The 21,249-nt window shown below is 60.0% G+C and overlaps 1 protein-coding gene across 1 annotated transcript; it reads right to left on the reverse strand.

The window, feature by feature from the left end:
• Positions 1–19,179: 19,179 nt before the first annotated feature.
• ADRA2C (adrenoceptor alpha 2C) lies at positions 19,180–21,049 on the reverse strand. Its single transcript, XM_057547143.1, has one exon. The coding sequence runs from the start codon at positions 21,047–21,049 to the stop codon at positions 19,673–19,675; it is 1,377 nt and encodes a 458-aa protein (XP_057403126.1). The 3' UTR covers positions 19,180–19,672.
• Positions 21,050–21,249: the final 200 nt, after the last annotated feature.

Below are 21,249 nucleotides of genomic sequence, written 5' to 3' on the forward strand. Positions count from 1 at the left end.
CTCCCTCCTCCCCCCACCTCTGTCTCCTCCTCCCTCTTTCCTCCCTTGGGTCAGAATTTGAGGCTCCCTCCCACCCCCGAGGGCTCGCCCACTCCCCCAGCCCCTGAGTCCGGTGTTCTCAGACACCGCTCCCTCCCTGCCTGGCTTCCAGGACCCCTCTCTCCCTCCCTCCAAGGTTGCCGCAGCCCCTGCCTGGCCCTGAACTTGGGGAGGGTTCAGCGGGGCTCTCACCCGGCTCCTCTTCCTGTGGCATTTCTCCCCCTTCAAAGTCCAGGTAACTTAGAGCTGCAACCACTGTTCTGTACAGACCCGTCTGAGCTTCTCTAACGCTGGCCCCTCCCCCAGTGTCCTGGCATCTTTGGACAGCCCCCTGAGCTGACTAAAGGACCCCCCACGAGGCAGTGCCAGAAAGCCCACCTTTCCCAAACTCGTTCCACGGAACACAGTCCTGGGCGAAGTTAATCAATGTGACGCACATATGTGTGTGCACACGTGCACACACATGCATGCACACACGTGCACACAAGCACACACACGCCCACACATATATTCACACATTCATGATCACATATTGAGGAAATAGTCTCTTGGAAATTCAAAGGTGCATTAGCATATTAAAGGCTCCAAGAAGCCTGGCAATTAAAATCAACAATTTAATTTGGCTGAACTCAAAATTTTCCAAACTATTGAACGCAGATACATATTTCATGGTGCATCTATTAACATCCTGAAGAAGAGTATTCTGTGGTGCTCCTCAGTTTGGACAGTTATTGTGTGGATGGGTCTCTGGACTGAGGTGACCCAAATTGAGGCTGAGCTCTTGACAGAAAAGAGACATTTTCTTGCTCTTATTTCTTGCTAAGAGCGTTTAGTTCACACAGGGCACCACACTAAGTGCTTTACATGTAAGAAGTCGTTCATCCTCACGCTCACCCCCGGAGGTGGGTCTGTCATTACCCCATTTTACAGTTGGGAAAGCTGAGGCCAGACTGCTTATGTAACTGTGAAGCCTGGTGTCTCAGGCAGCAAAGGCTGAGTCAAGCTGCAATGGCAAACAGTCCCCCACTCCCGGTGGCCCGGAGCAATAAAAGTCTATCTCTTGCTCTGGCTGCACCTCTGTCCCCTCCGTTCCAGCTCCCAGGCTGCTGGGCAGACACATGGGGGGGTGTTGCTGAGGGAAAGAGAGAAATTCAAGCTTCTGCTCCAAGTGGGACGCGTCAAATTCACCCGCCTTTCATAGGCCACAGGAAGCTGTGCCGCACTCCTGAGTGGGAAGGACGACCGGAGAGTAAGCATTTGAACGATAATAGCCACGTGGGGATGTGAGCATGGCCGCCTGGCCCCACCATGCTACGTGGCCCTTGGGTGAAGGATGCTGCTCTTCCCCACAGTTGGACGACCCTGGTGAGTAACCCTTGCCCCTTTGCCTCGGGGAGGGCGCCAGCCTTGGCCATGCCGTTCCCTCTGTGGGGCTTGGCCACGTGTTCCATTTACACACCTCCCCCCCTTAGAATGCACCCCTGCAACCTGCTGGATCACAAGCCCCCTCTCCAGTCAGTGTCAACGTTGCCCCTTCCGTGCAGCGCTGCTCGGTCCCCCTGTGGAAGACACTTCCTACCTGAACTCTGCCCAGACTCTCCACTGCACTCAGGCCACTGGTGGTCCCTGATTGTCCCCTGGCCCCATCCCCACTTTCACTGTCCCTGCCCAGCAGGCCTTCCACACTGCAGTCAGGAATTCTCCTGCATCTCAAAGTCCAGGGGCGTGACCATGGCCTCGCAAGGCCAGAGGAGCTTGCCCACAGGTTCAATGCGCCCCTGTGAATTGCAAAATCAGTCATGACTGGGCACCTGCCTGCCCAGAGCTTTCTTTTAAAAACTTACAACCTAGTTGAAGTGATTCTCAAATATCTAGAAATGATTGATCAATTTAATAGAGACCCCAGAGTGAGATGCGGTTCATCTGAGGCAAGTCGGGGGCTCTGGGGAGCCAAGGAAGGCTGGTTGCCTGGAGCCAGAGCTGGAAGTCAGGGCCAGCTGCAGAAGGTGGGCACCCGTGGTTGGTGCTGGTGCCAGACTCCTTGGAGGGCACTGGGCACCAAGACGTACCAATAGGGCCCCTGTCCTGCAGGGGTGTAGGGCAGACACAGTGGAGACAGAACAGTAAGGGTCCAGGGGCCTGGTGTCTTCTGGGGATGGGATGGTTGAGGCGGTGGCAGGTGGAAGGACCCACTTGAGCTTCACAGTGAAGGATGAGTGAGGTCACAGGGTGAGGGACAGAGCTCCAGGTGGAGGGAGCAGCAAGTGCAAAGGCACTGAGGCACAGCAGTGCTCTAGTAATACTCTAGAGAACTGGGATGTCACCAGGAACCAGGGCTGCCCTCACTCCTCATAGCCACACCCATAATGCCCAACTCAGTCTTGCTCAGCACATAGCACCTCTGCCCCCCACTTCCTACCCCTGCCCTTGGCAGACATCACTAGTCGATTACGATCACGTTCTCCCACAGACCCCAGATGCAACCTCAGATTCCTTGGCGTGGAATTGGAAACCTACTGAACAACCCGGCCTAACTCCTCTTCCATCACAGCGGCCCGTGACATTACTGTTATTATTTTTAATCTTTTGGCCACGCCGCGCGGCATGTGGGATCTTAGTTCCCCGACCAGGGATCAAACGTGCGTCCCCTGCATTGGAAGCGTGGACTCAACCGCTGGACCGCCAGGGAAGTCCCCGTGACATTATTTTTAAACTGATTGTACGGCCATGAAAAGTCAGGGACAAAGGGAATGGTTTTCTCTGGATCTTCTCACCGCGCAGAGGTGGCGCTGGCCCAGCTGGTCTCAGGAGAGGGGTTGATCTGACACTGCTTCTCTGTAAACCAAAGACACAAAAAATTCATCCATATACAGGGAAAGGAGAGGGACGAGGAGGGCGGGAGGCGAGAATGGAGAGCACCACGGGGTGCCTGTGGACGCAGATGCCAGACACTCGGGAAAAATCGGGAAAATTGGGAGAGCGCACATTCGCCGGCAGAGGGCAGGTTGCTCTACTGCGCTGGGAAGTTAGTGAGATCCCCGTCGTGGTCGGTCGGGCTCCGTTTTGCCCATGCAAGCACTCTGCAGTTGGTTGGCAGAGGACAGAATTGTTTGTTTTGGTCTTTTTGAGAAAAGAGAAACTTAAAATGCTGCCTGCATCTTACCTCTGGATACGTAACCTAAGGAAACGCTTCATTGATATGAACGTATCAAAAGGCATGTCTGCACCCACATGCACGCCCACCGGGACACCACGCACACGCACGTGAGAGGCCCGCATGCCTGCACGGTTTCTCCAGCACACGCGTGCACGTGCATTCAGGCCTCATCTGAGCTGAAACCCACAGCTACCATCCTGTATGTCCTGTAACAGTCTCATTTCCTGTTGGAATTGGAGAGGCGGGATGTCCGAGAAAGAGCCGCCCCCCCAAACCACCACAGAGGCCTGACCCGGGCTGGATGAAGGCAGGATCAGGTGCTCTTCAGAAAGGCTTGTTCTGAGACCTTGAGGTCAAGAGGGGCCGGCGGCTCGGCTGCGGTGGACAGCCCAGCCGCCCTGCTGCCCCCTCACACCTATTTTTGGGGGGCTTCTCCGTTCATCCTAGTTAATTGGTCCACATGTTTGGGGTCCCCTCCGTGCACAGGCAGCTCCGGTAAAGGGCGATGGGAAGTCCCGGGGTCTGGGACCCCTCCCTCGGTGACAATGAGTAGGCACGTCCCATCTCCCGGCCTCAGTGTCCACACTGGTCAACAGTGCTGGCCTCACAGGCTCGTGTGGTCACGGGCGTACGGACCCTCCAGGTCACCGTCTGGCTGAGCCCCGAGGTGCGGCGCCTGTGCTGCCCTGTCTGCCGGGACCCCCGCTGCCGGGACCCCCGCTGCCCGCCGTGCCTGGGGCTCCCACAGGTGCGCGTGCAGCCCACCCCTTCCTTGCATGAACCTTGCGCGCCTGGCGACCACCTCCTGCTGGCATGCCAAGCGAGTCTGCCCGCGTCCCACTGGCCAGCCTGCCCTCCACGAGACCCCTCCACACTGCTCTCAGACCCACGTCCGACCCGTCGGCAAAGCCCTGCGCTGTCCCCCCACATCGCTGTTAGAACCGGGGACTGGACGCGAGGGCCGTGAGAGGAAGGGGACACACCGCGCGCTGGGGCCGCAACTGCTGGGGGTGGGGGGAACCAAGAGCTCCGTCTAGGGCCTGTCCCGTCGGGGGGGCCAGCTTGACACCCAGGAGGGGTGCCCAGAAGGTGGGGGCGGGGAGGGGGCGGGGCCCCCGGTGTAGGGAGGCTCTCGGAGGGGCAGGACCCACCACGGGAGAGCCAGCACTGGGGGCAGGGGGCTGCGTCAAACACCCCTGGGGAGGGCAGGAGCCCAGCCTGCGAGGGGCGAGGGGGGAGGGGTCGGTGCTGCGCTGTCTCCGCCTCCCCCCTGCTCCCAGGACGGACCCAGCATGCCCACCACGGGCGTGTCTGCCACGGGCGTGTCTGCCACGGGCGTGTCCGCCACAGAGGCTGCAGGGTGCTGACCGGCCTGCCCTCTGGGACCCCCCAGACGTCCTTCCCGGGAGACCCAGCAGCCTGCAGACTAGTGCTTCCCAGAGACGTTCGCACATTTTGCAAAGCTCAGGCCAAATGCCACCGTTTCTAGGAAGGCTCGGCAGACCCCCCTGACCAATCTCCGGCCCCCCGGGCCTCCACGGTGGCTGTGCGGTCCAGGGATAGGCCCCGCAGGCCTAGAGATGGGTGGTTTCGCCCCCAGCGGGGCTGCCCGCCACCGGCTCTGGCACTTGTTGGTGTGTCTGCTTCCCGCGGCCTCCGAGAGCTCCCTGGAGCGGAGGGACCACGGTGTCTCCCCGTCCCCAGCGTGGCCGGGAGCACGTACGAGGCACTCAGTCGCCAAGCCGGGCCCCGGATGCGTCCACGGCCCACGGTGACCCGAGTGCCAGCCTGGGAGCCGAGCAAGAAGCAGAGTGGAGCAGCGGGCATCAGGCCCCGGCCCCTCCCAGCGCCGCCCACCGACCTTCGGGGCAGGGAGGGGGCTGAGGATTCGCCAAAGCCTCAGAGGCCATAGCACAGCCCCCAGGGCGCGGCTCATCTACACGGCCTGCTTGGATCCACCCTCAGCCGGCCTGGCCCTCGGAAGCCCACGCGGGTCTCATCTCAACCCCTTGCCTCTGCCGAAGCCCGGAGTGGGGCCCTGTGCACGGGGGGCTTCCCAGCACTTCCAGACTTGGCCCCCAGCCCTGAGCCAGAGCCCAGACCAAACTTTGAAGTTGTGCTAGAAATCTCAGAGGTCAGCTGTTCTCATGTTTCCAGAATTTACTGATTCTGTCTGGGCTGGAAAGGCAACAAAAAGGCTTTTATTGTTCACTTCTGAGCTGCATCAGGGGAGCTGGGAGCGCGGTGCTGCCCCCCGGGCCCATCCCAGGGGCCGCAGACCAACATCGGGCCAGCGCTGCCCCGAGGGGCCGCCTGCCCCAGACTCTCCCTCCTCCTCCCAACACGCTGTCCCGTGAGGCCTGGGTCCCCACGTGCCCGCTCCCCGCTGTGTCCGTGAGCTGAAGACAGGCCCCCCAGGGTTTACCCAGCGGGGGTGTGCACGCACTCTGCCCCGCGCCTGCCTGGGCGAGTGCACGGCAAATCCAGACAGAGCCGGGCTTGCCTCTCCACGCTCCCGTGGGCCGCATCTCCCTGCAGTGAGGGAGGCCCAGGACACCCCGGGCCCCTGGGAAGAGGTAGAAATGAGGGAAGGGGGCAGAGGGAGGGCAAGCAGGGAGCTCAGCCGGAGGCCGGCATGTCTCTAACCACAGGCCCTGAAGTGTCCCTCAGTCACTCATTCATTCGCTCACTCACTCATTCTTTCACATGTTTACCTTTCATTCCTTGGTCTATCCCCGGCCACACGGAACTCCCATCCGCCTGCAGCCTTGGGCTGGCCCTGTGCACCCTGAGAACCATCTGACCAGGGAAGCCCTCTTCGAGCCTCTGGTCCATCAGGTCGGTTCCTCGGGCCCCGGCCTTCCAGGATCCAGGCAGGGAGGTGCCGAGTTGCTGCACCAGAGCCATATATGCTCCTTGTGTTTGTTTAATGGGGCCTTTTCTCGTTAAACCCAGAGCTGGGTGGTCCTGACAGGGCACAGTATGGGCACGCTCAGTGGGCCCAGCGCTCTGTGCTGCCGTGGACGTGCGTGGTGTTGAAGGAGGTTCCCACCCCCGTGTCTGTGTCCCAGCCGGAGCAGGACCTGCCTCCTGATTCCCACTCTTCTGTAAAGTGGGGACTTTGGTCCCGCTCTCGTGCAGGGTTCCCCCGGGCCCCTGAGATCCTGATTCCTTTGAGCCGCCGCATCTGAAGCACTGATCCCGATCTGGGTGTCGTGCTGGTGGTTCCAGAGCCAGCCCTGCCCGGTGCGTGTCCCCTGTCCGCAGTCTTCGCTCAAGCCACCCATCACCTGCTCCCTCCCCTCCATCAGCGACTCCCTCAATCCCACACATGGAATGCCCCCTCCCATGTGCTTCTCGGAGGACCAGAAGTGACTCAGCACTCCTGAGAAATGACCAGAATCGACAAGTGGGCCGTGGAATGGTGCCCACAGTGGGCAAGTCAGAGCCCAGCAGCCCGGGCCCCTGAGTGGGTGCCGCTCGCTCCCTGCCACGGGCCAGACCCCTCCCCAAAAGCAGTTGCCTTGAGCTCATGTGTCCCAGCCCTGGCGCAGGGCCTGGCATGTCATAGGAGCTCAGCAAACGCTTGTTGGATCCGTGGAGAGAAGGAGGGGAGCCCGTCGTCTTGACCCTCGCTGTTTCCTCTCCTTCAGTCTCAGCGATGGGCCGCGCCAGGACGGAGTGAGCACCCTGTCGTTGGAGGTAAGCAAGAGCACCTGGAAACCTTCCAGCGGGGACACTGCAAGAACAGCTGTGACGTATGGATCGGCACAAATTTTGGTTTCTTGGAAGTCTCCTCCTTGGCTCAAAACAACAACAACAAAATCTTAGGCTTGCTTAGAATAGTCAGAATCATAAAGACAGAAGTTATCAGGTGGTTGCCAGGGATGGCGGGCGGGGAGTCAGAGTTGGAGGGGGGCAGAGTTTCAGTTTTCCAAGATGAAAAGAGTTCTGGGGATGGATGGTGGTGATGGCCACACAACGATGTGAATGCACTTAATGCCACTGAACTATCACTTAAAAATGATGAGGACAGAACTTCCCTGGCGGTCCAGTGGTTAAGACTTCGCCTTCCAATGCAGGGGGTGTGGGTTCGATCCCTGGTCGGGGAGCTAAGATCCCACACTCCTCGCAGCCAAAAAACCAAAACATGAAAAACAAAACAAAACAAAACAGAAGCAATATTGTAACACATTCAATAAAGACTTTAAAAATGGTCCATGTCAAAAAAATCTTTAAAAAAAAATGATGAAGACAGTAAATTTTATGTTATGTGTATTTTACCACAATTAACAAAAATAGTTGAAAAAGTGCTCTGCTGGGCGCGCAGGGTTCCAGGGAACGTGGATGCTCGGCACGGGGGGCGGCAGGGCATCGACTCTGGCGCCTTCTCAGAGTTTAAACGAAAGCTGTTCATTAGGGACGAACACGAACCGTTGGGCAGTGGTTACGGCCCCGCCAGGATGCTGCTGCTCAGAGCCGTGCATCGTCCGGGGACCTGGGGTTAGCAGCCCAGCGGGGGCTCATTCAGGGCGGTCTGGATTTTCCCAGACTGGGGACTGGGGACCGGGGACCGGGAACAGCGTGGGCCTCCGACAGGCTTTGTGGCTGGGACCCCAGCCTCCAGCAGCTTGAGTCCCCTCCCAGGGCCAAGCAAAGCCTTGGCCCCTGTGCAGAGAGATATCAGAGTGGGGAGCTGGGGCGCAGGCCCAGTCCTGGGGAGGGGTCACTCCAAGAGGGGCCTCAGGGGGGGTCTTGGGAGGGGGACAGCCCTGCCACCAGGGACCCACCAGTGTGGTCTAAAGAAGGACTTTCTCCAGGTGAAGATGCAAAGCGGACCAGGGGCTGGCTTACCTTTCATCACCCCAGAAACAGCTCAATACTCCCAGGGGCGTAGATGCCTGCCCTTGAGGGGTGCCTCAGCTGGGGGGGCAAGAAGAGAGCTCTCTGCAGGACAAGGACATCTAAGGTCCAGCCAGTGACCAGCCTGCTGCTGCCCAGAGGCCAGAGGGGCGTCAGGGAGAAAGTGGCAAAGCAGGGGCCCTCGTGGGGCTGCCTTCCATCCCCACACTGCCCGTTGCCCTCCCGGCCAGAACACCTGACTTTTTTGGGCAGGATTATCTCCATTCCCACCTTGGGTCCAGGTGGTCAAGTGGAGCTGACCCCCTTCCGGGCTTCTGGGCTAGGCATATGGGACCTGATCCAGAACCCACCGTCCTGGGGCTGCTGAGCTGGGAGGACATCCCGTCACCCAGGGGGGACTCTCAGGAGAAGGCAGGCAAGCAGCGAGGGGGATGGAAAGAGACAGGCCTGGTGACATCCACACCTGATGCAGGTACACCCCTCGCTCGAGCTTTCTCCTCTTAAGCTGACGTGAATGGGTTTCACTCTGGTTGCTGGTGGGTGCTGTTTTGTCTGGTAGTGTCCTCAGCTACCCCCCACCACCACCACTCACCCTCCAATGCTCTCCCCTCCCCCAGCCTGCTGCACAGCAGAGGCCTGAGGAAACGTCTGCCGAGCCGCGGCTCACACCGAAATGTGTCTCCCAGCTGGCGGTCAGCCACGTGTTCAGCAGGCCCCAGTGCAGGCCCAGAGCACCGGAAGTGTGTGCCCCTGGAAGGAACTGCGTCACCACCTCTTCATCCCCGTGCCCTGCCTGTGCCTGAGACACCCCAGTGCTGAGGCCCCAACTCTGAGCCGCAGGTGGCGTGCGACGCGGGGATGCGGATCTGTGGGACAGAAATCCCTGCGGCATCCGCCCGGGGCCCCCCAAAGCCAGTAGCTCCGCTGGGAGCTGGGAGACCGAGGGAGCGAGGGGAAGGGGCGTCTCCTGCTTCTCGAGCAGATCATCCCGAGCGGCAAGGATCCTGGTGCACCTTACACAGGAGCACGGGCCCTGGGATCGGGGTTCAAACCCCAGCTTCAGAGTCGAGCAGCCCTGGGTGGGCCCCTCATTTGCTCAGGTCTCAGCCTCCCTGGCACCTGGGGGAGTCGTTGGTCTCTATGTCACTGGCAGCTGGTAGGTGCTGAAGAAACACCCTAGTTGGAGAGCTTCGTTCGGAGAGGTGAAGGAAGGTACCAACGTCACACAGCGGGGAGGTGACAGCCAGGGCTTGAGCCCCATCCCTGAGGACAGGCCATCCCACGCTCCAGGCTCCTGGCATCTGCCTGCAGCCCAGCTGGGTGGGGACCTGGCAAGAGTCTAGCCCTTACGGATGGTGGCAGCCGCCAGAGGTCATGTGCAGCAACGCCGCCCTGGTTCTCCAGGAGCAGAAAGGGCCCCATCTTCTAGCCAAGCTCTCCTGGCCTCGCCGGTTGCTGATGGGAGATAAGAGCCTGGCTCCTGCTGGAGCCTTGAGGACAAGCTGGTAGTTTTCCATCATTATAACAAATGATCAACTTCACAGGAGGCCAAGTAGGGCTGAAGGATCCCTCCTCGTCGGCTCTGAGCAACCTGGCTTGGGGCACCTTTCCAGAACCCTCGGGAGCCTGCCTCTTCCACCATCTATAAGCCCTGGGGACCGGCCAGCCAGCCACCTCCACTAAGTGTTTATTGAGCCTCTGAGAACTACCCTGGCCCTGGGCGTGGCACTTGTAAGTTTCCAAAGACTACCCGGTGGGATTCCCACTCTCCCTGCTGGATCCACGTCTGTCTCTCCTTTTACAGATGGAGAACCTACCTTGGAGAAGTCAGCCGGTGCTCAAGGGGCGTCTGGGAACTCGCTGTGCTTTCTGCTCAATCGTGTTATGAACCTAAAAACTGCTCTAGAATATAAAGTCTATTTTAAAAAATCGTGTGAATGGAACCCTAGAGTCTGGCCTTTTGAGTCTGCCTTCCCTCTCTTACATAAGGCGTTAGAGAGCCGCCTTGTTTTGCACACGTCCGGAGCTTGTCCCTTTGTACTGCTGAATAGTTTTCCACTGCTTGGATGCAACACAGTTTATTTATCCACTTACCAGCAGATGGATTTTGGAATAGTTTCCGGTTTGGGGTTATTATGAATAAAGCTGTTATAAACATTTTTTTTAACCGCCTGGGGGTCACAGAGGTGGTGGGCTGCAGAGCCCAGCTCCACACACAACGAGCCTCTTTGGCTTGGTGGCCATTTCCGAGGCCCACCGGTTTCCTACCAACCCAGGAATGTGAACATGGGATTTCCCGGCCCGGCCTTGATCCAGCTGCGAGTCCTTGGGGGGTTGCCTGAAGCGCTCCAAGGACCCCACCCATTCAGGGTTGGTGTGCAGACTGAGAACAGCCGCCCTGGGAGCCTGACCTCCCCTGAGGGCAGACCAAGCCCCGGGCACTCTTCCAGTGCTTTCTGGGACCCCCCATGGGACAGGGGTAAACAGTCCTTGGGCTACAAGAGGGGAAACCAAGGCAGGAGAGCACGGGAACTTGCCCACGTCACATGCCACGTGTGCAGTCCGGAAATGGACTCAGGAGCTGTGTCCCCTCGAATTTATTTGTTGAAGCCTGAGCCCCCAGCACCTCGGAATGTGACTGTATTTGGAGAGAAGGCCTTTACAGAGCTAATGAAGGTAAAATGAGGGCTTTAGGGTGAGCCCTGATGCAATTTGACCGGTGCTCTCATAAGAAGAGGAGATGAGGACACAAAGAGATGACCACGTGAAGACACAGGGAGAAGACGGCCGTATACACGCCAAGGAGAGAGGCCTCAGGAGGAGTCCCTCATGTGGACACCTTGATCCCAGACTCCCAGCCTCCAGGACTGTGAGGAAATACATTTCTGCTGTTTAAGCCCCCGCCTGGGGTGCCGAGTTATGGCAGCCCCAGGACACTGATACAGGCCCAACCCCAGAGCCCGTGCTCCAGCCGCTACATCTACAGGTAAGACTGTGTCCCAAACAGACATGCCAGGAGGGTGCTGCTTACCTCAGCTGGTCCCCCAGCCCCACCGCTCTCCCAGTGTCAGGTCACCGGCACACTGCACAGCACAGTTTGTAACGTTATATTTGCTTGAGTGGTTCTGTGGCCTCTGTCCTCGCAAAGACTGCAAACTCCATGGCGGCAAGGGGGGTATCTTTATTTTGCTAACCTGGTTCCAGGTGGGCTGTGGACTCTCAGCAGATGTTTTTTAAAGGAATGATGATCAGTGTGCGTTATTTTTGCCATAATGACAATCATCGTTACAGGAGGGCACTGAGTTCTTATAGGATCTCATTGGCGTTTCCCACATGCCCACGTGCAGCTGGGGTCGCATAAATGCTTCTTGAATGAGTGAAGTGGGCAACTGGATGGACCAACAAATGAATGAATGAATGAATGCCCCTCCACCCCCAGTGACCTCAGCCAGAGCACCAGAGGCAGAGTGACTGCGGGCGCCTCACAGATCTGGATCATTTGAGACAAAGTCCTGCTGGAATTAGCGTCAGATCTGGATTTTCTGCCGCCTTCAGAGAAAAGCCGTTATGCTCCTGTCGTGTGACCAGCATGTCCCACTGGGCCTGAGCCTGGAGGGCCCCAAAGGGCCCAGCTGGGGGCTCAATGCTCTGTGGTCGCCGTCTTGAACTTCTCAACCTTCTCCACAACTGTCTTTGACGTTGCATTTGTGTGAGGTCCACTGGGATGATGGGGGCTCCATGCCCACGTGTGCCCCCCTCCCTCCGTCTCCCCAGGATGGGTTCCTGCTCCCCACTCCCGTCTCCCACCCTGTCGCCCTCCAGCCCTGGAGGGGCTCTGGGTGAAGGCACTGGGAGGGCAGTGGCTGCTGGGTGTCCTGCAGCATCTCAGAGCAGGCAGGGAGAGGTCACCCTGTCCTGGCTGGCAAAGGGCGCCTTGGTGAGGGCCCCTGCCCGCCCCCGTACGGGTACTGAGCATACCAAGCTTTGAGGTCACAATTCCTTAAGGGGTGGCCTCCCCATCCCCCAGTTGGGACCCCACATTGGCTTCTTACGCCGAGCCCACAAATTATGTAATCGGCCCTGCCTCCGGTAAATCCATCTCTGACACCCAGGGGATCCCATCTCTGATGCCCAAGGGAACCCACCTGTGACAGCCAGATGACCCCAGCTCAGGGCTTCCTCAGGCCTCCCGGCCACTCCTCCACCCCGGCTGCTCAGCGGCCTGGCGTTGAGCCCACTGACAGGCAAGCCAGCTCCTCCCCGGGGTCCCGACACCTGGTCTCCCACAGGCTGTGCTCCCCAGTGGCTCAGTGGGGGATAGCCCAGTGAGCTGTCTTCCTACCTCCCAGGCCTGCTCTGGCCGCAGCATGGGCACAAAAACAGGTTTAAAGAAAACAAGGGAGAGGGGGAAAGACATACATGCAAGGTTGGCTGGAGTTCTTCTGGCCCCCAAATTTTCTTGGAATTTTATCCTAAGGTCTAGGGTTGAAAGTTCAGGGTGGCAGTTTCCCCCTTCATGAAATGGAAAACTCGAAAAAGTCAGGGCAGTGCTTCTAAGGACTGGATTGTCTCGGGAAAGTAATGAGCTCTCCATCAGTGGAGGTATGTAGGAGGGAGGGGATGAGCAACCCCAGGGTGAGGAGACCGTCTGGGGGCAGGGAGGTGGGACCTATGGGTTTCCTCCATCCCGAAGCCTGTGCTGTTTCACCCATGTCTTCCTGCTGTAGCCTCATGGCCCCAGACACAGAGGGGACAGGGTGAGGTCAGGCAGGTTGTCCCTCCAAGCCCCCACTGTCCTCCCCTCTGTGGCTTTGTGATTACTTAGGGAGCCAATAGGGGGAGCTGGGAGGAGGACGACCCCGTGGCCTGGACTCTGCCCCTGAGTGGATGAGTGGCCTTAGACCAGTGCTTGATCCTCTCCGAGCCTCAGTTTCCCCATCAGTAAAATGAGTCCAGGTGGTCTCTGAGTGCTTTGAGCTCCAATTGCCCAAAAGCCCTGGAGGAGGCCAGTGACCCGGCCTGAACACCCCCTTCTGTCCTGCGACAGGGCCAGAGCCCCTGCCATCCAAGGACCCCTCCCCGCCGCTGAGGGGCTAGTCCCACCACTGGAGAGGAGGGCCCGTGAACCTGCCACCCCCCCGCCCCGTGCCCAGGGCTTCAGAAGCCACTCACCTCCTCTAATGGCCAGCCCCCAGAACCCAGTGGGAAACGCCTGTGGGGCTAAAGCCGGGCTAGGTCTGCCCAAGGGAAATGCCTGTGGGGCTAAAGCCGGGCTAGGTCTGCCCAAGGGAAATGCCCAGCCGAGCAGGCTCTCCACTCCTACGCGGTACAGTTGTCACCGGGGTCTCCAGGTCCTCACCGGCTCTCCACAGAAGGGGGGACACTGTGGCTTGTGCCCACTTTCCAGAGGAGGAAACTGAGGCTCAGAGATGACACAGCTCAGTCGGGTCCCAAGCCCAGCTGGGGCCTCAGGAAGCCTGACATCACACTGCACGCCCAGCCATAGCCACCCCGGGAAACCTACCCCGCGCCAGGCACGGGACCAGACTCCAGGCATGTTTGCAGTTACCCAGGGCCGTGATGGGCAAATCCCAACCTGGCTGCGAGGGCCCAGGCTCGGGGCTGCTGGGCCCTGTCGATTACAGAGCAATGCCCAAAGTGAGAGAATCACTCCATTGTTTTGCTTCTACTTGAATCCTTGCGGAAAGGAACAACAGCAATCCAATTCTGAATAACAGTTTCATTTGAACCAATTAAAAGAGGACTGATTTTGCTTTCAATTCGATTTGAGATAGCAGCACACTCTAGGAAACGGGTAACTGAATTATTTTTCACCACAAACATTTTGGCATTTTATATCCTGGGTGGGGTGATCTTGAAAAGCGGGTTCATTATTCAGAATCATTTCTAAGCCGACAGAATAAAAACAAAGCCAGCCCCTTATTCACATCATGAAGAGATAGGGATGTGGTAGGTTTTATGTAGCAGCTGAGGTTTCAGAGGGCGGATTCCATCAAAAATAAGGAAGCGACGCCAGAGATGTGTAATTCCTGGGCCCTGTCAGATCTTATTGGTGTAACATTTAACCTAAGGGTTGTTCCCAGTGGAAAAGGATGGAAAAATGGCTCAAAGGCCGATTCTGTGCACAGAACACCCAAGACTTGGTTTTCTCTTCTGTGAAATGAGGCTAATCAACATCCACTTGGAGGACTTGGAGGGGCTTCAACAAGGTGGGGAGAGTAATGCGAACAGCCCAGCGTCTGGCTTCGAGGTGGCGTCTCATCACGGCATACCCTCTCCGGAGCTCAGTTTTCTTGTCTGTAAAATGGGACCATCCACGCCCACCTGGCAGAATCCTGAGAAGCAAACACTCAGAGCCCCGGCCCAAAGTTGGCAAGCAAAAGGCGCATAGCAAACACTGGCTGCCAGGCTCACAATCATTCTCTGCAACGACTCCCCTCTCTGGGCCCCTCTGTAAAATGGGGAGGGGGCTACTGAACCGGACCACCCATTGGGTAACGTCTACCCAGAGCTCTCCAAGGAGCCCAGCCCCACCCCCAAAGGCTGCATGAAGATTCTTCTGTTTTCAAAGCTGCTGCACAGTCAGTTAACAGCTAATTAAATGGGGGGGAAAACCCACCCACCAATATTTGAACAGACGGGTGCAGCAGCCGGGCCTGCACATGCAGTGGAAGGTCCCCCGCAGCCCCAGAGCCCAGCCCGCAAGCCCGGGCCCGAGCAGCGGCCAGTTCTCCTGCCTTTGCTGCTCGAAATTTCTCCCCAACGGCCTGAGAGCGGATGTAGGGTGTCCACTTCAGCACCCCCTGCACGGCCTGTGAGACAGTGTCCTGGCATGGTGGACGTGCCCTGGGCGGCTCTCCGGTTGGGCGTCCAGGGATGATCCTTGGGGGCTTCATCGTGGGAGAGGAAGGACAGCCCTGCATCCCCGAGGGAGGCCTGCTTGGCCGTTCCCCTGGCCAGGATGACACACTGTCCCCACGTTCAGAGTCTCTCTGCCCCCATCCCACCCCCAACCCATGCTGGGCTCCCTGCGCTAAGGGGAGGGGCTGTGCCCAGCCAGGCTTCAGGACCTGCAGCTGGGGAGGGTGGGGGGTTGGAGGGGGCTCCCAAAGGTTTTCTGGGGGTGAAGCCGGATCTGAGTGTCACAGGGCCTATGAGGGGAGCTCAGGAAAAGATGGGAAAGGCACTCCTGGCAGAAGCAGAGAATAAACAAAGCGGGGGCCTGGGGTGGGTGAGTGCCAGCCTGAGAGCCGGTGGTAGAGCATGGGCTTGACTGGATGGGGGACTTGTACCAGGTCGGCTTTGCGGCCCCGAGGACTCACCCTGACACTGGGGTGAGGAGGCCACAGTCTCGGACCCCAGGCAGGCCCCTCCCCCGTGACTGCCCTGCTCCTCAGCCCTCGCAGCCCTGAGCCAGGGCCGGGCTCAGGGAGGTGCAGGCTGGGGGTTGGTGGGATGAATAGGAAGTGGCCTTGTCTGGTGCAGCTGGTGATGGAGGCTGGATCCAGGGGGCTGGGAACTGGCTATTCCCCCACCCCAACAGGGACTATGGTGTGAATGCCCCCCTGGGGCTCTGCGTGGTCCCCAAAGTCCCCAGCCTTACAGGCAGACACCCACAAGCACAGTGGCCTGCAGGATGACACCCGGCACAGGCGGTCTTACAGGTGGCCTTCCGGAGGCCGACGCACTGGTCCCCGCTCCTCCTACCAACCTGGCAGCACACGGCAGGTGCGCATCCTGTTTCCTTCCTCTCTGTCACTGCCAGGCAGCTCAGGGCACATTTTATGCTCAGCCAGGAGAGCAGATGCCCTTAAGCGGGGCTTTCTGGGCCGGCGCTCCCTCTCCGCCCTACACGGCAATCCCTTATCTTGACATAACGATCCCATTGTGCCCGAGGCTTTTACTGGGAGCAGCCATAAATCCTTCTGGCAGGAAGAAATGCATTTGGTCCCCAGGGCTTTCCTTTGGCTCACGGTTGGCAGTTGACTCTGCTCCCTGGGCGGATTTCAGAGGCACTGTGCCCCGCCTGGAGGTCACGGACCCTCTCACACGCGTGCTTCCACCCAGCCAGGTGGTGGGAGATGGGGTGGGGGTCATGCAGAGGGCTAGACCTAGGGTGCCTGCCGGGTCCCTCTCAGGCAAACTGGATGTTTCTACCATCCAAACCCCTCACCCTCATCCCCAACCCAGCTGCATTTGATGATCTCAACAGTCCAGCTGGTCAAATGGGAGGCTGACCTTCTGTTTGGCATGCGGGGCAGGGCGCATGCTGAGGTCCCCTGGCCGTGCTCATGGCAGACCCAGAGCAGGGGCTCGGGGTCCCCGGTGAGGGTCTCGCAATTGTCCTCTACTCCTCAGCTCCAATGAGCTGGGCTTCTACTAACGCAGAACTCATACCCTCCTAGCCTGGCAGGGTGCAGGGCATCTTCAGCCCGGCTGCCTTCTGCCTCCCCCCTTGCGTGAGGAGGGCTGCAGGGGGGCTGCAGGGGACGGGAGGCCGGGGTTCGACTCAGCAAAGCACCGCAGCTGCCCAGCCAGACTCAAGACGGGCCTGCAGGCGCCAAGTGTTTTGATCCGAGTCTGCGCTGGAATATCTGAGCCCTGCCGACGGATGCGATATAAAAATATAGCCGGCTGCCAGCACAGCCGGGAAGGACCACTTCCTCGCCAGCAAGTGCCTCGGCAACGGGTTTTCTCCCATCCCTCAGCCCCCACCCCCAGAGCTGGGGGCAGGATTCAAAGACTGGAGCTGCTCTTCTAAAGTGTTAACAATTCTGCCTGCTCCGAGTGTTTTTCTTTTCTTTTTTTTTTTTTTGAATTCCATACTGAGCTGTAACAGAATGTTTGGATTATTCTTTTCCCCCTTTTCTACAAACTCAGCAACTGAATTTAAAAAATACAGGAATTAATTTATAAGAATGTGTATCTACGCATGTCTGTGAAAACTACATCAGCGGTGGGCTCCGGCCAGCCGGGGCCAGCGCTGATCCCCTGCTCGGGGGCCTGCCCTCCTTCATCTCGTCGTGGGTGTTTTTTTATTTTGCCGGAAATCTCCCGAGAGCCAAGGGGAAGCCTGAGGCAGGAAGGCGGCTGTGTACAATGCTTCTCCATCAGCGAGGCCCAGAGATCGCCGGTGCTCATAGGACTGGAGCCGGGGTGCTCGGGGCAGAGCTCTCCCGACCTGGGCGATTCTGGGCTCGTGGCTGGCTCTGCCCCTTCACGCCTGTGGGTCCTGGCCCAGGTGGTCAGTTCTGGGCCTCCATTTCCTCAGCCACAGACGGGGTTGAGAGTGATGGCACTGTGGAGTAGACACGAAGACGCGCCTAAAAGAGGAGAGCCCTGCGCGAGTGATGGTGCGCAGTGGACGGACCCGCTGGACGAGGGTGGGCAGAGGTCCGGGCCCCTCCTCTGTACCCCCGAGAGATCCCCCTGCACGACGCCTCCCGGACCGCGCTGGGAGCAGTCAGCGCCAACGGGCATCCTCGGGGGTGTCAGCGCCCCCGCTTCGTCGATGGAGCCAGAGACTCAGAGCAAGGCGACTGGCCCGTTTCCTGCGGCAGGAGGGGTGAGAAGCCAGGTTCTGTCTCTGTTTATCCAGCTGAAAAGAAAGTCTTTCCAGGCAGCAATTACGATGAAGTGGTGAACATCTGTTGGCTGAATGGGGTATTAAGCACCGGGCGGCTGCAGTCCCAGCCACAGCCCTGGAAGGTGCAATTCTCGGGATTAGGCGAGAGAAAGGAGGTTTGCTGACATTCTTCCGTGAGCCGTGTTCCAAGCTACGTGATCCTGCTGGAGTCCCGGGGTTCATCCCCCAAGAGCCGTGGGGAGGGTATGGCATTACCCCATTGCCCCGGGGAGGCAATACCAGTGTTGGCCAGGCTCTCCCTGAAGGAAAGTTCCCCCTCTTTGCTCCCCCCCATTCAGCTGGCAAGTTGGACCACAGGCTACAGGCCAGGCAGGGCCTGAGGTTTCAGCCCCTGTCCCACTTCACCGGAAGGGTGCTGAGGCCCAGAGAGGGCAGGGGTTTATCTGAGCTAGCTCAGTAATCCTGCAACAGAGCCGGGCCTACGACACGGACACCGTGTCCAGGCCCCTGCCCATTGGCAGGAGGTCAGGGATGCTCCTGTCGGCCTTGGCCGGCCGTTTCCTCCACCGCTTTCCCCACCATTGCCCGAGTCTGGGAGAGCTCTTCCCAGTCGGGGTGTCCTGAGGACCCATAACTTGGGGTGATAAGGCCAGGCAGCTGCAGGGGAGGACTTCTCCAATGGACAGCCCTGACAAGTCAGACCAGGAGAGGGGCCTGCTGATTCAGGGCACGGGGGCTTGAAATGCAGAACCCAGGGCTGACTTCTCCTCGAGAGAGAGACCCATGGCCACCCCAGGCCAAAGACAGGTGAGTGGTGATCCAGGAGAGAGCTAGGCTGGCAGACAGGGGTGACATACAGGAAGGCCAGGAGGGGCACAGAGAGGGACAGGAGCGTTGGACGTTCACAGCAGGGATCCCTGGCGTGAGCCCCCCCGGCCCACTAAGCTTGTGTGTGTATGTGTGTGTCTCAGGGGTCCTGTTCCTGCCCCTCCCCCCAGCTATCCCAGGAGCTTCTGGGCTCTGTGATGAGGGCTGGAAGAGCCAGGGAGGGACCCTCTCTGATACCTGACTCTCCCTCCTTCTCTCCTCAAGCCTTAGTGCGGGGTGAGCATGGACTCCCTGGGGGTGGTCAGGGCTGAGCAAGGGGGCAAGGCTGGGCTACACTGGGGGAAGCCTAGACTCAGATCGGGGGGCGGAGGGGGTTATGAAGGGAGGACAGCCCTCCAGCATCTAAATTTGGAGTTAATTTAGAGCCTTTTGATTTCCTTGGTCTCTCGGCCAGTTATAGCACAAGAATTCTGAGTATATATTTTGTAAGTCTGTAAAACAGTCACCCTTAAGCAAAGACCCCCTCCTTCTCATGCAAGAGGGGAGGATGGAATCTGGCGACCTGGAGTGCCCTTCTGCCACCTCTGGTGGGAGGTCGGGCAGGGTGAGGGTCTGAAGGACTGACTATTGCACCCACCACTTAGATTACAAAGGTTTATTTAGAAAAGAGTTTGGTTATTTTGGCTGTCAGTCATTTTTGGCAAACATTTAAATACTTTCAGTAACCAAAGATGGTCAGTGCCCTCCTTCCTCCCCCAGAAAAGCCACCCCGCGAGGTCCCGGGAAGTCAGCCCTTGCTCAGAGGTGGATGGGGTGGCGGCCTGTGGTGGGGGACAGGGCACGCTCCTTTCTCACCAGCTTGGGAGGATGCGTGTGCCAGCTCACAGCCCCACCTTGGCGCGGCCCCCGGAGTTGGAGCCAGGCCTGCAGCGCCAGAAGCAGCCCCTTGCTGAGACGGGAAGGCAGAGGGGTCTCCCCTCTCTCCTTCCCCCTCCCCGGGGGCCCCGCAGTCTCTCAGCCCTCCCTCCGGCCGTGCAGCGCCCTCCCCTGCGCCTTGAAGGCCTATCCATCCCTGGGTCCCCCGGGAAAGTTGCTCCCACTTTCTCCTGGGAGGCCACGCCTGCCCGCCCCCTCCACTGGAGCTGTCCAAGGTCTCTGCGCCGGGTAGGGTGCGCGGGTCACTGCCTGAAGCCCTTTCTCCTCCGTCGGAAGAGGATGTGCTTGAAAGAGCGCCGGAAGTCCTGATTGAAGACGGTGTAGATGACCGGGTTGAGCGAGCTGTTGCAGTAGCCGATCCAGAAGAAGAACTTGAAGAGCGGGCCGGGCACCTGGCAGGCCTCGCGGCAGATGCCGTACAGGCTGTAGCTGAAGAAGAAGGGGAACCAGCAGAGCACAAACACGCCCATGACCACCGCCAGCACGAAGGTGAAGCGCTTCTCGCGAGCCTGGGCCACCTTGCGGCGGCACACGCTGCTGCGCGCCCGGCGCCGGCGCGACAGGAAGAACTCGACGGAGCGCGAGCTGGCGCGCGACAGGCGCCAGCTGGGGCCCGGGGACCTCGCGGCGGCCATTGTGCCCGGCTCGGCCGTCCCCGTCCCGGGCCCCGACCCCTCGCCGTCCGAGGCCCCCTCGCCGCTCGCGCGCCGCCGCCCGCCCCGCCGCAGCGCGCCTCGGCGCCGCCGCCTCTCGGCCGCCACGCTGCTGTCCTCCGGCTCCACATCGGCGCACGGGCGGCGCGGGGTCGCGCAGTGCCCGTTCTCGCCCGCGCCAAGCCCGTTCTCCGTGGTCGGGGACACGCCGTCGGGGCCCGCGGGCTCGCGCTTCTCGCTAAGCGTGCGCGTGCGCAGCTTGGCCACCCGGTAGATGCGCGCGTAGACCAGGCCCATGATGAGGCAGGGCGCGAAGAAGGAGCCGATGCAGGAGGACAAGATGTACCAGGTCTCGTCATTGAGGCCACACTGCGGGTAGGCGGCACCGTCGGGCTGGCGGTAGAGCGAGACGAGCGGCGGGAAGGAGATGACGGCCGAGATGAGCCACACGGCCACGATGGTGGCCTTGACGCGGCGCGGCGTGCGCTTCAGGTTGTACTCGACAGCCTGCGTCACGGACCAGTAGCGGTCCAAGCTGATGGCGCACAGGTGCACAATGGACGAGGTGCAGAAGAGCACGTCGAGCGCCAGGTACACGCCGCACCACACCTGCCCAAAGTACCAGTAGGCCATGAGCTCGTTGGCCAGCGAGAAGGGCATGACCAGCGTGGCCACCAGGATGTCAGCCGAGGCCAGCGACACCAGGAAGAGGTTCTGCGGCGCACGCAGCGCGCGGCTGGTCAGCACAGCGATCACCACCAGCACGTTGCCCACCACGGTGAAGACGATGAGGAAGCCCACCACGGCCGCTAGCCCCGCCACGGCGCCCGCCGAGTACTGGCCCGGGGGCGGCCCCCAGGCAGCCCCCGAGGCGTTGGCGGACCCGCCGCTGCCCCCCTCGCCGGCGCCGCTCACGTTGGGGCCCGCCGCCGCCGCCAGCGCCGCCGCCAGCGCCGGGGACGCCATGGTCCTCCCGCAAGCTACGCGGTCCCGCCTGGAGCCGGGGCGCAGCCGCGGCAGCTCGGGCGCCCCCCAGCCCGGGTCGGCGCCCGCATCGCCGCCTGCTCCTCGGGCGCGCCCGCCGGGGACCGCGGCACCCCGCAGCCGGCCCTCGGCCGTGGCGGCTCAGCGGGCGAGCGGCGCTCCCGAGAGCGTGGCTGCCTGGC

Source organism: Balaenoptera acutorostrata, chromosome 5 (assembly GCF_949987535.1).
Source record: "Balaenoptera acutorostrata chromosome 5, mBalAcu1.1, whole genome shotgun sequence".
Taxonomy (NCBI): domain Eukaryota; kingdom Metazoa; phylum Chordata; class Mammalia; order Artiodactyla; family Balaenopteridae; genus Balaenoptera; species Balaenoptera acutorostrata.

Excerpts from the sequence above, each read along its gene's own strand:
- ADRA2C (XM_057547143.1), bottom strand. The coding sequence starts at position 21,049 with ATGGCGTCCCCGGCGCTGGCGGCGGCGCTGGCGGCGGCGGCGGGCCCC.